We start from the raw sequence: 16,231 nt of genomic DNA, 5'->3' as shown, positions 1-16,231 counted from the left end.
TGCATATGTGCAGTAATTTAATTCATAAAGTTTTATTTACACTTGTATTCTGGCTGCCTTTATGCTTTAAAGCTGTACATAACTGAGAATCACAAGAGCTAACGCTATATGACATTAAAGGCATCTTCTCAAATGACTACATTTTTGTACATATTTAACAGTTGTTTTGATGAGCAAGCACAGTCTTGTATGTTGCAATGGTGAAATTTTACACTGCACTGAAAAAGTACAATGTGATGTGAATAATTATTGCACATGATTAATAGGTATACATTTAGTTTTAAAAACTAGTAGTGATTGATACAACCATCTAAAGTTAAACAGTAAAGTTCAAGATGTACTGACTTTTTAATAAAAAAAAAAAGAGGGACAAACCATATTACTAAACTTGAACTTTTTGTTGCTGTTTAATTATTAAACTTTGCTTCGTTTTGATTGGCTTTCAGAAGTTGATGCTGCTCGTTTGTTTCGGTGATGCGGGAAAGTAGGCATCAACTCTGGCTCACAGGCTTTAAAAGAAGGAGAAAAATGGTTAAGCATGCATCCATGGGTTCTTCGCAAACAAATGCAGTTTTCTGCAGGAACAGTAATTGTCATGCACACAATACAATTTAAAAGGCTACATTTAATAAACCTGCATTTGTATGAAACGGCAACTAGTTTCCTCAGATTTGTAATGTTCTTACCTCTTCTGTTGTAAATGCTTTTCTCAGAAAACTAACAAGTTCTGCACCCTTCATATGATATTTCAAAAACAAGAGGAGACAATTTAGTCCATGAAGCTTGTTTGCTTAGTTCTCCCAGTTTCTTATTCACATACATCCCAAAGGTTGTCAAGGTTTGTGCTTCAGCTGCATGACTTAGTAGTTTGTTCCAGGTACTGACCACGTTTTGCATAAAGAAATGATTTCTGGCTTCAGTCTGAAATTCATTTCCCCTCTTGTCCTCAAGTATGTGATTCGCTATTTAAACTTTATGAATGCCTTTAAGAATTTTGAAAACTTTTCTGCCTGGGGTAGTGAGGTTTATTTTTATTCCCTTAGCCCATGGGTGTCCTGGTGGGCTGCAGGTGTTCATTTTGAACCTTTTCTTAAGCAGTGAGCAGTTTTCACTGCTAATTAACTAGTTTTCCCTTCATTTTAATAGCCTTGCTTTTAAGGATTCAGTCCTCAGAATTGATTAGTTTCTTCATTAAATGGCAGCCAAACAGAAAGGAGATGTGAAATGACCAGCTAAATTGGAACGTCAAACTCCAACCAGTTTCTTAATGAGAAGCTAGTTCTTACTGTTAATTAAAGCCATTATTGAATATCATGACTTGTTGCTGCTCTCATTCTGCCACAGCAGACTGTTGTTTTTTTTTTTCTTTTTAAGACCACCATCAAGATATTTTGGTGACCGGAGCAGACCAATATGATCACGACCTTCACCTTTCTTTATTTTAAGGTTAGCTGGTTATGTGGTGGCTTATTTTGTGTCTTACTATTGCTTGGCTGCTCTTTAAGGAAAAAGAAACAACTAAAGAGTCATGTCAATTAAAACTAAGGTAAAACAACGTAATCAGCTGCAAAAACGGCTCACTAATTAAGAAAATGGTTAGAATGAAAACCTGCAGCCACTGTGGCCCACCAGGGCTGGAGCTGGACACCCCTGCCTTAGCCTGTCATAGTAGAATGCACTCATTAGCCTTTGCATTAAGTTAGTTTTCCCAGCACAGCTTCCAATGCAGATCAGTCTTTTTTTGTAGTGTGGTGACCAGGGGCCTCATGTATAAAAGGTGCGTACACACAAAAATGTTGCGTAAGCCCAATTCCACATTCAGATCACGATGTATAAAACCTAAACTTGGTGTAAAGCCAAACACATTTTCATGGTAGCTAAATGCTTGGTGTACGCAAGTTCTCTGCTCGGTTTTGCAAACTGGCTGCACCCAGCGTCAAAGCAGTGCTTTTGTTCCTGTGTGGTTTCCCTTTCTTTTTTAGATCCACATCCCTGACATGGCTTTAGAAATACACTGAAATTAACCGCATATTGTTTATTAGTTTAATGCCTCTGATTGTAATTAACCTGCAACGATATAATGGTCCAAAGAATGGTCAAACTATTCCAAATACCATAGTTGCTTTAGCGTTGTTACTCTCACTGCACCTTCTTCTTCTTCTTTCAGCTGCTTCTGTTAGGGGTTGCCACAGCAGATCATCTTTCTCCATATTACTCTCACTGCACCACTCTGAGTATTTATATCATTGTATCTGAGTGGGGAATCACAGATCTACATCAGCTGATTGGAAAGAGAATTATCGGTATACAGCATCAAGCACACGCTACCTCAGCCATGCTGACTTAACGAACTGCTCTCGTACGGCAAACGCTTCAGAGCCTTTCCTCGTGGTTCAGAAACAGTTTCATCCCAAGAATTAAACACAATCAATCAGTCCACCAAGTGCTCCTTGTAGAACTGTTTGTACTTATAAGTACAATTACCTCACTGTGAACTTGCGATACAATTATATTGCACTTTATAAAGCACGTATTTACATATGATGAAAATATTTTTAAGATGAAATGCAGCAAAATATGTTTATTATATTATACAGATAAAACTAACTTCATTTAAATAATCTATATCGTTAATAATTAAACATATGAGGACATACTGCCACAGTGCTAGCGAGGAGCTGGTGCTCTATTCATGGATTGTTCCTTCCTCAAGGTGTATTCTTGCTGGGCTGGCGCAATACTGGAAGGATAGATGGATAGAATAATTAAACACGTACTATGAAGATATTTCAATATTCCTTAAACGTTTTGAAGAATCGGCGTTCAAAGCTTACAGATGGCTTAACGTATATTACAGAGCTGAATGTGTAGCGATTGGGTATTTGGAGAAAGAAAAGTAAGGACAGGAATTGGGGGTTAGTACGTTTAAAAGAGACAGTACTGCTGCAAACAAAATTATTTAATCAAAGGTCGAGCATGGCGCAGCAAGCATCTTGCGTTAGGCATGAACAATCACTGCGCCACCGTGTTCCCAAGTTTAATAACATGCTTTAAATCCTATCATTATGAAAATTATATCAAGTATACATCTCAGTATTTTAATTCAGAGAGCTGTAATATCACAAATGTAAAGTATTTCGTGTCCTTTTGAAGGAAGAGAAAGCCTGTTTAAGAAGCACGTAGTGATTCACACACACAGAGCAAATAGAAGATCAAATACAAAAACAAAGCATTTAATGTGCTACTTTAGTTACAGTGGCTTGCAAAAATTTTCCACATTTTGTCACATTACAGCCACAAACATGAATCAATTTTATTGGAATTCCACGTGAAAGACCAATACAAAGTGGTGTACACATGATAAGTGGAATGAAAATCATACATGATTCCAAACAATTTTAACAAATAACTGAAAAGTGGGGTGTGCGTAATTATTCAGCCCCCTGAGTCAATACTTTGTAGAACCACCTTTTGCTGCAATTACAGCTGCCAGTCTTTTAGGGTATGTCTCTACCAGCTTTGCACATCTAGAGACTGAAATCCTTGCCCATTCTTCTTTGCAAAACAGCTCCAGCTCAGTCAGATTAGATGGACAGCGTTTGTGAACAGCAGTTTTCAGATCTTGCCACAGATTCTCGATTGGATTTAGATCTGGACTTTGACTGGGCCATTCTAACACATGGATATGTTTTGTTTAAACCATTCCATTGTTGCCCTTGCTTTATGTTTAGGGTCGTTGTCCTGCTGGAAGGTGAACCTCCGCCCCAGTCTCAAGTCTTTTGCAGACTCCAAGAGGTTTTCTTCCAAGATTGCCCTGTATTTGGCTCCATCCATCTTCCCATCAACTCTGACCAGCTTCCCTGTCCCTGCTGAAGAGAAGCACCCCCAGAACATGATGCTGCCACCACCATATTTGACAGTGGGGATGGTGTGTTCAGAGTGATGTGCATTGTTAGTTTTCCGCCACACATAGCGTTTTGCATTTTGGCCAAAAAGTTCCATTTTGGTCTCATCTGACCAGAGCACCTTCTTCCACGTGTTTGCTGTGTCCCCCACATGGCTTGTGGCAAACTGCAAACGGGACTTCTTATGGTTTTCTGTTAACAATGACCTTCCATTAAGGTCAACTTTGTGCAGTGTACGACTAATAGTTGTCCTATGGACAGATTCCCCCACCTGAGCTGTAGATCTCTGCAGCTCGTCCAGAGTCACCATGGGCCTCTTGGCTGTATTTCTGATCAGCGCTCTCCTTGTTCGGCCTGTGAGTTTAGGTGGACGGCCTTGTCTTGGTAGGTTTACAATTGTTCCATACTCCTTCCATTTCTGAATGATCGCTTGAACAGTGCTCCGTGGGATGTTCCAAGACTTTGGAAATCTTTTTGTACCCTAAGCCTGCTTTAAATTTCTCAATAACTTTATCCCTGACCTGTCTGGTGTGTTCTTTGGACTTCATGGTGTTGTTGCTCCCAATATTCTCTTAGACAACCTCTGAGGCTGTCACAGAGCAGCTGTATTTGTACTGACATTAGATTACACACAGGTGCACTCTATTTAGTCATTAGCACTCATCAGGCAATGTCTATGGGCAACTGACTGCACTCAGACCAAAGGGGGCTGAATAATTACGCACACCCCACTTTGCAGTTATTTATTTGTAAAAAATACTTTTGCAAGCTACTGTATAATGGGACTTGAGAAACTAGTAAATTAAGCGATTTTAAGATGAAGTTTATGATGTTCTACTTTAATGACAAAATAAACTATGTGATTAAAGTTGACATTTCGTGCTTTTTTCCCCACTGTGTGCCTTTTTTTCTCTGTACCCTAATAAGCTTTCATATGACACTCAGACGGTGGGCTACGACTCGCCTTTTCACAGCGACTTTGATATCTGACAACTTCTTTTTTATTTTAGGCACTGTCTGACTTTGTGAACTTGAGCTTTCGAGTTTCTCTGACACTCTATGTCACTCGATCAGTTTCATTTTGTTATTTATACCACTGTTTAAACTAACAAATAGTACGTTTTTCCTTGCCTCCACTTGGTATTCGCTTAAATTCTTTTATTTCCCCCTGTGCTTTTGCCACTGCCTTTTCACAGAACACAGAGCTTAAGGGCTATTTATATTGATTTGCATATTCAAAGAGGCATATTTATGGCGTGTGCACATGCGTTACTTTTCATGCTGACCGGGATTTATGGAGTGGAAGAATGTGGAAGTTGGCGAATGCACAGATTTATGCATCTGGATTTTTTTGTGCGTACGCACATTTCCACTTTTGTTCTTACGCCATGTTTTAGTGTGAATTCTACGCACGGTGCCCCAGACCTGCACTCAGCACAGGTAAAAAAAAAAAATAATAATAATGGTCCAAAGAGAGACCACCCAAAGGACTCTGCTGATGGAACATTCACCAATTACCTGTACTCAGTTCGCAGCTGATTAGGCAATTTCAAGTCCATTAAGAACTGTAATGTTTTGCTTGTCAAATATATACCAACATGTATATAATACTGTAGCACAACTCTGTCACATCTGTACAAACATCAGAAAGGACAAATTGTCTGAAATTACTTACGTAAAGGCTTTTCTTTGAAATAACTACTTTTTAGACAGTCTTCTGCAGTGGCTCTAGGAGGAAAAATATTTTAAAAGTATGTTAAACCCAAGATATTACAGTCATTTTACCTTCGGTCATATAGACCCAGAAGGACCTTCAAAATGACACGTTTTGTTCTAACCAGTGTTTTTATTAGAGACAGATTGACTTCAAACTCAAATCCTTGACTACATTGTTATTGTCTGTCATAAAAAAATTGTACACAGTGTATTTTTGCAATGTATAATTTAGACTTCACAGACTGGAAAAATAAAATAGAAATACGTTTAAAAAGTGTGCTTAGACAAGCTAATAATCTAAATGGCACATTTATACTGCAGCTTAAATATGATGCATTTAAACACTCAAAAAAAACCAAAATGTGGCTGCATATTGTAACCACCTGGGCCCACTGTAAAGACCAGAAAGACCAAAGGTAATACAAAGTCATTGTGTTTATTATATAAGGGAGGGCACAACACACAGTACAAAATAAACACATTAACACAAACAACTTGCAGCCCCTCCTGCTTTCCCTACGGCTTTTGTTAGCTCTGACTTCCCTTGTCCACCCACATATTGATATATCGAAATATACTTCATTAGTGGAGATCTACAGGCCTAGATGTACACAATCCTGCCAAATTTCAGCTTTTTACCTAAATGGAAAATAGTGTTGTTAATGAGTGATTGAGCAAGTCATTCAGCTTTGCATTATATGTATATATAGCTTGCATTTACTTTTCCACATCTGTGCACTTCAACCTCCCAACTTCAAAGTGTATGGTAACTCATCTACCTGTAATTCAGTGTCTTCTACACCAAATAATTTTATAAAACACACAAAATCACGGTTCTCTTCTGGCCCCCACAAGGGTACACTTTTGGCAATGCCCAGTGTAGAAAAAGACTTAAGGTGTTGTTCCTCCTTTAAGTGAGTTTTGCACACGTCCTTTTAACTTGTACTCCAATGCCTTCTACTTGAATTTTGTTGCATCATTTATATAAAAATAAAACCTCTTAATTCCAGGTAATAAAAAAAAATCTTATAGCATGTACTGTTATATAAATGACCTTCTCTAAATTGGCCATGACTGTTTTTTGAAACGCACTTTCTTTTGATTGTTGCTGTCATGTGTTGTCTTTCATAACTGCTTTGACTAATTTTCATGTGATACAAGTTATCTGGCCTTTGATTTGCCACAAAGTAATTTTCATGTAACAGTAAAAAGGTTGCAATCTTCCAGTATTTCATAATTTGCCAGTTTTGTGCTGACTACAGAAAGCGCACATTAATAACTGATACTGTATGTGTCAGGAAAAAAAATACTACTGCTTTACTGAATATAACAGAAGTGTTTTCTTAAATGAATAGCACCTTGATTGGGAAGGCTCCCTCGCTGCATTTGTGCCTGAGGTTTCCCAAGTGGGAAGCCATCAGTGTGGAGTTGCATGTTCCTCATATGTGTATATATGTGTTTCCTCTAAGTTGTCCAGTTTCACCCACATTCTGCTTGTCTGACTAATGACACTATATGGCTCTCTGTATATAATATGTACTGTGATAATGTATCCTCCATCCAGGATTGGTGTCGACATAGCATCCAGTCCTACATGGCTCTAGCTCAACACATTTCATAACCAAATCACATAAGCTAAAGGATTTTTACCTGCGCTTTGGGTCAAACATGAAAAGGAAATTAAGCAGTCGAAGTCCAGCCTCTGACAGCCAGGTAAACTTGTTTTTCAAATTATTGTATGGTTGTTTCCTTAAGGAGTACTGCCCAACCAGTGGTAGCTTAGAGAAACCCTTTAAGGAAGAAATCAAAAAAGCTATTAATATTTATCTTCCTGTAAGCCTCAATTGAAACTCTCTCTAGGTGTCTTACTTTACACTTAAAGACTACACATTACATAGAACAAGCAACTGAATTACTGCAAAATGGCCTTAAAATAAATATTTGGTCAATTTTTGTTCCTGAAAGAATGATGAGCAGATTGACTTTAGAGATGAAACAAAAGAGCACTGAAATAATCTAATTTTGAAGTAATGAATGCATGAATCAATACTTCAGTCAAAGCATAAGATAAGAAGGAACATAATCGAGAAATGTTGTGAAGATGATAAGAAACCTGAAGTAGTACATAATTAAAATGAGATTTTAATAAAAAAAAAAAACTGTCAAGGTTAACACCTAAACTTTTAACCTGTGTGCAAAGTGGTACTGGAGAACCAGCGATACAGAGACTAACCTTCTCACGTGTTTTAGTTACTATCATAGTAATTTTAATCTCTCTGTAAAACAAGAATGGGGGCTCTGTGACACCAGATTTATAGGCGGCCTCACGACAGAATCACTGCATGCCAAATTAAAGCACCAATTTGAATGAAATACAAAGCTAACTGACATAGGACAGATTACATTGGCTGTTTTGCTTTAGTATATAATAATGAAAATAATAATACTGTAATTGAAAATAATAACCTATTTGTAGAGTAAGTCTATAGCTGTACAAGTTTCTCTTTTCAATAATTCTGTGCAACCTCAGGTCACACAGCACTGAAGAGCTCTGTTTGGGGGGGATTTGGGAGTGCATCAGAATTGTGAAGAAATCAATGCCACTATCAATGTGTAGGAAATGAGACATTTTATACCCACCTAAGAACTGATGAAACAGATTTAAAAGCCAGATCTGAATGATCTTTCCTTGGGTAATTCTTTAGATAAAAATTAAGGAAAGAGAATTCACCAGTTTTGTTCCTCTTTCATTCGGCACGGTGGCACAGTAGTAGCACTGCTGCCTCGCAGTAAGGAGACCAGGGTTTGTGCCCTGGGACCTCCCTGCGTGGAGTTGGCATGTTCACCCCATGTCTGCTTGGATTTCCTTCCACAATCAAAAGACGTATAGGTTAGGTGGATTGGTGTTACTAAATTGGCCAGAGTGTGTGTGTGTGTGTGTATATATATGTGTGTGTTCACCCTGGAATGGACTGGCCATGATTTTTTCCTGCCTTGCACCCTTATGCGAGCTGGGATAGGCTCCAGTGTTTTCCATAACCCTGTTCAGGAGTGGGTTAGAAAATGACTGACTGACTATTAATCTTTCTACAGGAGAGAAAAAGATCAGACTAAGCTAACTTGTATTTATACTTTGTGTCGCTTGTCACTTCCCTGTGTCTGTATATATTTGTATAAACCAAACTTCTGCTGTCCTTATGTTATGGGTAAGTTGTATTAATTTATGTATTGCATCAATCATGTTTGGGTTATTTGTATAGTCAATCAACAAATGGAGAAATTGAAAGTTTATTTTTGTGGGCACGTGACAATTTATAAACTTAATTCATAAATCAAACGCATCTCCTTCCTAGTTCTGGTGTCCCGAATGGAACATAAAAAACAGAGATCTCAAACACTAAACAAAAGTAAGTAAAATGGCCATAAAAGCTTATTAAAGTATTTTTTCCAGGCTAAGCTAAAATAAACTAAAACTAATTATTGAGGTAGACAATTTAACTTATGTACCTAAAAATGTTTTGTAAGTAATGTTACTCTGCAAAGGAAACTTTTTTTTTTTCTCAAACTTGCATACAGTTGCTAAATGAACAGTGGAGAAGTCTCTTAACAAAGAAAGATCATACATACTGGCCAAATGTTCTCATTGGGTGCCCCTAACAATTGCACTATGAGGTCAATCTGTTGAATCTCTGAGCTTCCAGGAAGCAGTGGCTTGTGGGCCAGCAGTTCGGCCAAAATGCATCCAACGGCCCTGAAAAATGAAAATAAATGCATTGCTTTTTGGAGTGAAAGAAGATTAAGCTACATTTATTCAGCTAGTACACACTGAAGGCAAGAAAGCAGTTATATGTTCATTTACAATCCAAACAAACGACATGTTTCATATATAATAATAATCTGCCAGTTTAAGTAACTTAAGAGTTTAAAATAAACTGAACTGTGCAGCAATTAAACATCTGCAGTGAAAAGCTGGAGATACGACGATTCCTCAGAAGAGGAGAAAACTGCAGCAAAGACCACTCATAAAATGTATTGCGACAGATTCTGAAGTTTTACTTTGCTTCGTCTATTTGGCTCACAGAGTATCTGCCCATTGTTTGAAAAAAATATATATATTATATATCTTACCACATATCAATAGCTGTTGTCTGTGTTTTTGTGCCCAGCAGCAGTTCTGGAGCTCTGTACCTATGCAAAAATAAATTAAGCAAAAAAAAAAAAAAAGCTGAAAAATTAACTATTCCCTATAGATTACATATGTTATGTTTCAATGTCTCTATGTCTACCAAATATAGCAGTCAGGCTTAACAAATCTGATATAATGTGATATAGCCACATCCACTTATCCCCTCATAATTTTGGTTTGTTTATTACACCACAGAAAAAAAAACTTGTTCAAAAGGATATTTACAAAAACTGCTTTACTCAGCAATTCAACAGAAACTGTCATAATTGTGTCAACTTTACAAAAATTAATAATGTTTTGGTGACAAAAATTTTGAATTTTAAATATTTTTCTGTGAGAACTGTATTTTTCTTAAAAATGTTTTTAAATGTGGTCATCATGAAAAAATGTTACATAAAATAAAACCTTTGCATACACAAAGAAGCTTTACAATTTAAAGAACAGATTAAGTATTGGTTCTCATATAAATTTCAGTTTTACCAATAAGAAAAGACAGTATAACCCAAGAAGTGAAACTTTAGTTCCCATGTCTTACCACAGTGTCACAACTTTAGGCGTCATTGGTTTTAAAGGTACTCCATATGTCCTGGCTAACCCAAAGTCAGCTGTGGGAAAACAACAGAGCATGCTAATTTGTGTTCCTCACAATGATGATTGTACATTATTATATGCCATAAAAACAAGAGAACTTCAAGCTTGTCCTAACTAAGTAATCCTGGCAGACATTTTCATCCACCCACATTTCCCATATAGAGGTTCATGTGTAGAGTACAGTAACCTCAATCTTCATGCATCCATTCCTTTTTTTTAATCCTACTTACCCAGTTTACTCTTGCTAGGAGCCGAAGTACTAAGCACAAGGCCTGACCCCTGACTAGCTACCAGTCCACTACAGGGAAGAAACGCACCCATACTCTGTTACTCAGGTCACCATGCAAGGCAATTAACCAACATGCATGTTTTTAGTATGTGAGAAGAAAAACTCATGCAAAGACAGAATGAAAGTGAAAACCTCATACAGACAGTGCCCAGGCCGAGGATTGTTTAAACATAATTAAAACTTCTATATTTAGAGAACACATATCATATGACTGTGATAATGCTGTCTTGACTTCACAAATTTATTTCTAAGAAAATAAAAAACTCACCTATTTTTACACATCCTTTATCAGTCATTAGCAAGTTTGATACTTTAAGATCTCTGTGAAAAGACAAGAATATTAGATACCGTCTCTTCACTTTAACCCTTCAACATTATGTAATTACAATGGTGCACTCACTGAAATATAACAACATCAGACACCACTAATTACTTAAAACTACTTGATTATAAATTACAAAAAGTAGCAACGACTGCAGGAAGCCTTATACCCTTGCCAAAATCTTTGTTGTAATAATTGTTCTGGTTATCAGGTTTATAGGTCTTACTCTCCAACATCGAGTGATACAGCTAGAAGGTTTCAACAGGTGGAAGGCTGCCACTCACCTATGTAGAACAAAGTTTTCATGAAGATAATGCAGTCCTTTTAAAACTTGTAAAATTATACATTTCACCTGAGGGAAAAATGTAATGAATCAGGTTTAGTAACTAATATAAAAAAGTAAACATCACTCACTGTAATGCTATCAACACCTCTCAGACAACAGCTTTTGTCCATTTTTGAACATTTATATAGCAATATACAAAGGTTAATATAGACTGCTCAAGAAATTAAGGGAACACTTAATCATCACAGTCTAACACCAAGTCATTTGAGCTTCAAGGATATCAAGCTGTCCAGTTAGGAAGCATAAGTGACTGTGAATCAGCTTCACCTGCTTTGGTGCAAAATAAAGTGATTACAGGTGCACTGGAGAGGCAACAGCAGGACAACCCCCAAAAAAGGAAAGGCCTTGTAGGTGGTGGCCACAGACAATTACTCTCTCCTCATCCCCCCTGACTGATTCATGTCTAGTTTTGCATTTTGCTAGTGTCCTTGTCACAACTTGTACCATAACATGGTACCTACAGCTGATTCAGGTTGCAAAGTTAGTCCATGTCCTCCAGGATGGCACATCCATATGTGCCATCACAAGAAGTTTTGCTGTGTCTACCAACACAGCCTCAAAGAGCATGGAGGAGACACCAGCAGATGGGCTGTTTCAAGGGATAGCTAGACAGGGCCATAGAATGGCCTCAACTCCACAGCAGGACTGGTATCGGCTCCTTTATGTGAGGACTAACAGGAGGAGCGCTGCCAGAACCCTACAGAATGACCGCCACCTGGCTACAGGTGTGCTTGTTTCTGACCAAACTGTCAGAAACCGACTCCATTAGGGTGGCATGAAGGCCCAACATCCTCTAGTGAAACCTGTGCTCACAGCCCATCACCGTGCAGCTCGCTTAGCATTCACCAGAGAACGCAACAATGGTCAGCTCTGCAATTAGCACCCCATTCTCTTCACAGATGAGAGCAAGTTCATACTGAGCACATGTGACAGACATGAAACATTCACGATGATGTGGTGAACGTTATGCAGCCTGTAACATCATCCAGCATGGCTGGTTTGGCAGTGGGTCTGGCGAGGCATATTGGGAAGGTCGCACAGACCTCCATGTGCAACAATACCCTGACAGCTCCTAGGTACCGGGATGAAATCATCAGAGCCATTGTCAGACCTTGCGCATGTGTATTGGGCCCTGGGTAATTCCTGGTGCAGGACGATGCCCAGTCCGTTGTGGGCAGAATGTGTAGGCAGTTCTTGGATGACAAAGGTATTGATGCCATTGACTGACCCACACATTCCCCAGACCTGGGACATTATGTATAAGTGCATCTGATGCCACCAAGTAGTGCCACAGACTGTCCAGGAGCTTACCGATGCCCTGATCCAGGTCTGGGAGGAGATCCCTCAGGACACCATCCACCATCTCATCAGGATTATGCTCAGACATTGTTGGGAGTGCATACAGGTACGTGGAGGCCATACTCAATACAGAGTCACATTATGAATTGCCGTGAAGAATTTCATGTATGTTGGATCAGCCCGTGATTCAATTTTTGACTTTGATTTTGGGTGTGATGTTTTGTCCATCCCTCAATGGGTTGGTGATTTTGGTTTCTATTGACCACTGCTACATCATGTTGTTCTCAATGAATTACACAGTATTACTCAGTAAAGATTTTCCACTTGAATATTTCATTCATTGAGATCCCATGTGTGATTTAAATGTTCCCTTATTTTTTTCTCCTGTTGACCAGGGTACCCCACAAAGAAAATGCAAAAGTCTGCCACATAAGGCATTATATATGATCAGATTTAACACATTCACTTGCCAACACGCAACACAATACCCTTCAAGCTTCTTTACTGCAAAATATTTCTTCAGTCTTAAAGCCCCATCAATGAATCTAAATGATGTGTGCAACTAATGGTTAATGCTAACCTCTACTTACCATCCATCCATCTGTCCACCTATTTCCTAAACCCGCTTACCCAGAACAAGTCATGGGGAAAGTGAAGCCTATCCCAGCAAGCATCAGGCAAAAGGCAGTGAGAGTCCCTAGGCAGGGCACACACAAATTTAGCATTGCCAATCCATCTACCTTGCATGTTTTTGGACTGTGAGAGGAAACTGAAGCATGGAGAAAAATGACATGGACATGCTGAAAATGTGCAGACTCCATGTAGGAGCATCTGGGACACGAACCTCAGTCTCCTTGTTTCAAGGCATTAGCAGTACCACTGCAGCACCATGCCTTTCCCTCTACTAATTACATGATAACAAAAATATTCAGTGTTAGTGTGTCATTAAAGGACTCATTCAGGCACAGTACCCTTATGTACAAGTATGTATCTCAATATAATTGAAATTTATTTAAACAAAAGATTAAATAGTGTAAAAAAATAAATGGTAACATTTTAGTTTAAGTACTACAAAAATGCATTTATTACACATTTACTTGTATGTAACAAGACCTTAACAAAGGCTTCTTCTTGTAATAATATGCTTATAAAGCATCAGTATAAGTGTATACAGTATTCATCTGAGCAATATGGCCTACTAAGATAACTTCACTTTGAAACAGTCTGAAATGGTTTAAGTGACACAAATGTCTCTTGATATTGCATACTTGATGAGACTTGTGATTCCTTAATATTCCTACGTAATTTTACTAGCATATCAAATGCCACACAGGACTGAGAAGAATAACCACTTTACTGACGCTTTATAACCATAATCAAGACTAAAAGAACCCTTTGTTAAGGTCTTGCTGCGTAAGAGTAAACGAGTAATAGGTGCATTTATGCAGTACCTACACTAAAGTGTTAACATATGTGAAGTTACTTAACATAAATGGTCACAAAGACTATGTTATATATACCATATACTGTAGTCATAAAAGGAACATCACAATTATTTCCAAAAATAACAATAACAAACGAGAAAAAAAGTTGGTAGACAGAAGAAATGATGGCCATTATGCCCTCAACCTGTTATTTAAAAAAACGTGCAACAGTGCAATATGAAAATGATTATTCCTACAGGTTGGGAGCATTCGCTGATACAGCACATTGCCGCACCACCCACTGCTGTGCATTTAAGCAAGAAAGACAGAGAGTTAACTGTGATGTTAAGCCAAAAATTCCTAAACATTAACATGTAAAAATCAAGATTGTCCAGAAAAAAAATCTAAACCAAACTAAAAATAGCCTCTTCCCTGTTTTCATTTTTTTGCTTCACCTGTGTTACACCTAGTCTTTGATGCCAATATATCAACAGATATCATATTCCTGTAATCATTTTCTTTAACTGTTAAATTGTTTTATTCATTTTTTTAAGTATGTGTGTGGTTCAGTTACCTTGATGAAAGTATAACATACAGCTTACCACTGAAAGATATGGAAAAAAATACTGGTTGCCTTGCTAAAATATCTCATTAGCTTCTGGCATTGTCAAAAGCAAACCACAAAATTAACATACTCTTGCCCACCTAAAATTATTCTCTTGTTTATTCTATATATTTTGTCAAGCATCCCATATTATTATTATAATGTAACACATACTGTATATGTACTCCTTTTTCTTTTGCTTTGTTTATAATACTTGTAACATTCAGAAAAGCTCATTTTTCATTTATTTTGGTTTACTGTCTTGGTTATATACCAATTAACTTTATTTCATCACTAGCCACGACACCTGTCCAAGACAGGTAAAAAAATAATTAAGAACTATTTGCTGTCTCTTGCTCTACATGTACCTTCTGTGCCTCTCCTCTGTATCTGAGTATGTGTATGAACATCTCTTGACCGGCTCTCCTTCTCTCGAGTGTGTTCCTGTAAAGCCTGTTTCTAGGACTGTCATTATTTTCAAGGCACCTTTTTACCTCCTATTCAGTTTTATATTTTACGTCTTCAAAGGTGACTCTCTGAGCATGTGCCTTTAGTTTTTTAATTTTAAATACAAAAAAAATGATAGAAAATAGCCAAAAGAGAACCTACTAATCCCATTGGAGCACACTGACCGTGACAAAGAGAGAAGTGGCTGATGGTATGACTGCAGGGGTCTCAAACTCTCAAAATTAAATTTATAATTTATTTATACAAATAGCCAAGCTTAACATTTGAATGACGTTTCTAGAAGTTTTGTTTATTATAAAAAGACCATATCTATCCTCTGATGTCACATATAGACAAGTACACCGACCCTTCTTACATCCCCCTATCCCCCGAATGTTACAAGAGAGGAAAGTGTAAGGTTAGCCACTAAGAATCAGAATGCAGCAAAAGTACAGAAGAAACCGCAAGTTTCAGTGCAGCTCAATGAAGCAGTGAACTCAAACCCCAGCATGTGCAGGCTGTCAAATCAAATAAAGGATATCCCTTCCAAAACCTACCCAAAAAATCGTTAAAGCCTGCTCTGATAATATCAACCGAAATTGCAAATAACAATCAGCAAAATCCCTCCTTTTCCCTATAATTCCTACCACTGAATCACTGCCCTCCATCAAAAAGAACAAACAACACACTGAAAAAAAAACTTTAAAAAATGTAAATATAACACAATACACTGAGTGTTAAGCAATATAAATCTTTGCGGACTTTTACATTTTCTAAATGGATCAAACAGACTGATTTAAATAGTTCTGTGAAGTGACTCTTAATAAAGGAAAAGTGTTTTGTATTCAGAAAATATTGAAAAATAAAGTTAAAATGCAGGTTTCTGTCAATTTGAGCAATATAACTTTACAATTACCTGAGCTTCAGAAAAAGGTGACTGCATATTTTCCAAAAGGCTGGCTAGATCTTGTTCACAGTAGCCCATCACGAGGAAAATACTACAACAAAAATTATCAGTTATGCATGTTTTCATTTCTTGTACTTGCTTATTGTATAAATAGTTCATTGATTATACACCCCATGAAGTAACTAAGCAAGCAAG

At 37.6% G+C, this 16,231-nt stretch overlaps 1 protein-coding gene across 5 annotated transcripts in view; it reads right to left on the bottom strand.

Moving 5' to 3' along the window:
- Positions 1-16: 16 nt before the first annotated feature.
- The window catches only part of cdk10 (cyclin-dependent kinase 10), a 105,642-nt gene continuing 89,427 nt past the window's right edge, over positions 17-16,231 (bottom strand). For all 5 annotated transcript variants that reach the window (XM_039763447.1, XM_039763448.1, XM_039763446.1 and 2 more), the window contains 9 exons: positions 16,046-16,127; positions 11,294-11,361; positions 10,956-11,008; positions 10,343-10,412; positions 9,750-9,809; positions 9,249-9,372; positions 7,272-7,411; positions 5,581-5,633; positions 17-509 (listed from right to left, as the gene is read on the bottom strand). In XM_039763447.1, coding sequence (XP_039619381.1) covers positions 415-509; positions 5,581-5,633; positions 7,272-7,411; positions 9,249-9,372; positions 9,750-9,809; positions 10,343-10,412; positions 10,956-11,008; positions 11,294-11,361; positions 16,046-16,127 — 745 coding nt within the window. In that variant the 3' untranslated portion in view covers positions 17-414. The remainder of the gene's footprint in view (positions 510-5,580; positions 5,634-7,271; positions 7,412-9,248; positions 9,373-9,749; positions 9,810-10,342; positions 10,413-10,955; positions 11,009-11,293; positions 11,362-16,045; positions 16,128-16,231) is intronic.

This window comes from Polypterus senegalus, chromosome 9, assembly GCF_016835505.1.
Source record: "Polypterus senegalus isolate Bchr_013 chromosome 9, ASM1683550v1, whole genome shotgun sequence".
In the NCBI taxonomy this organism is placed as follows: domain Eukaryota; kingdom Metazoa; phylum Chordata; class Cladistia; order Polypteriformes; family Polypteridae; genus Polypterus; species Polypterus senegalus.
This window is presented reverse-complemented; position numbering and strand designations above follow the sequence as displayed.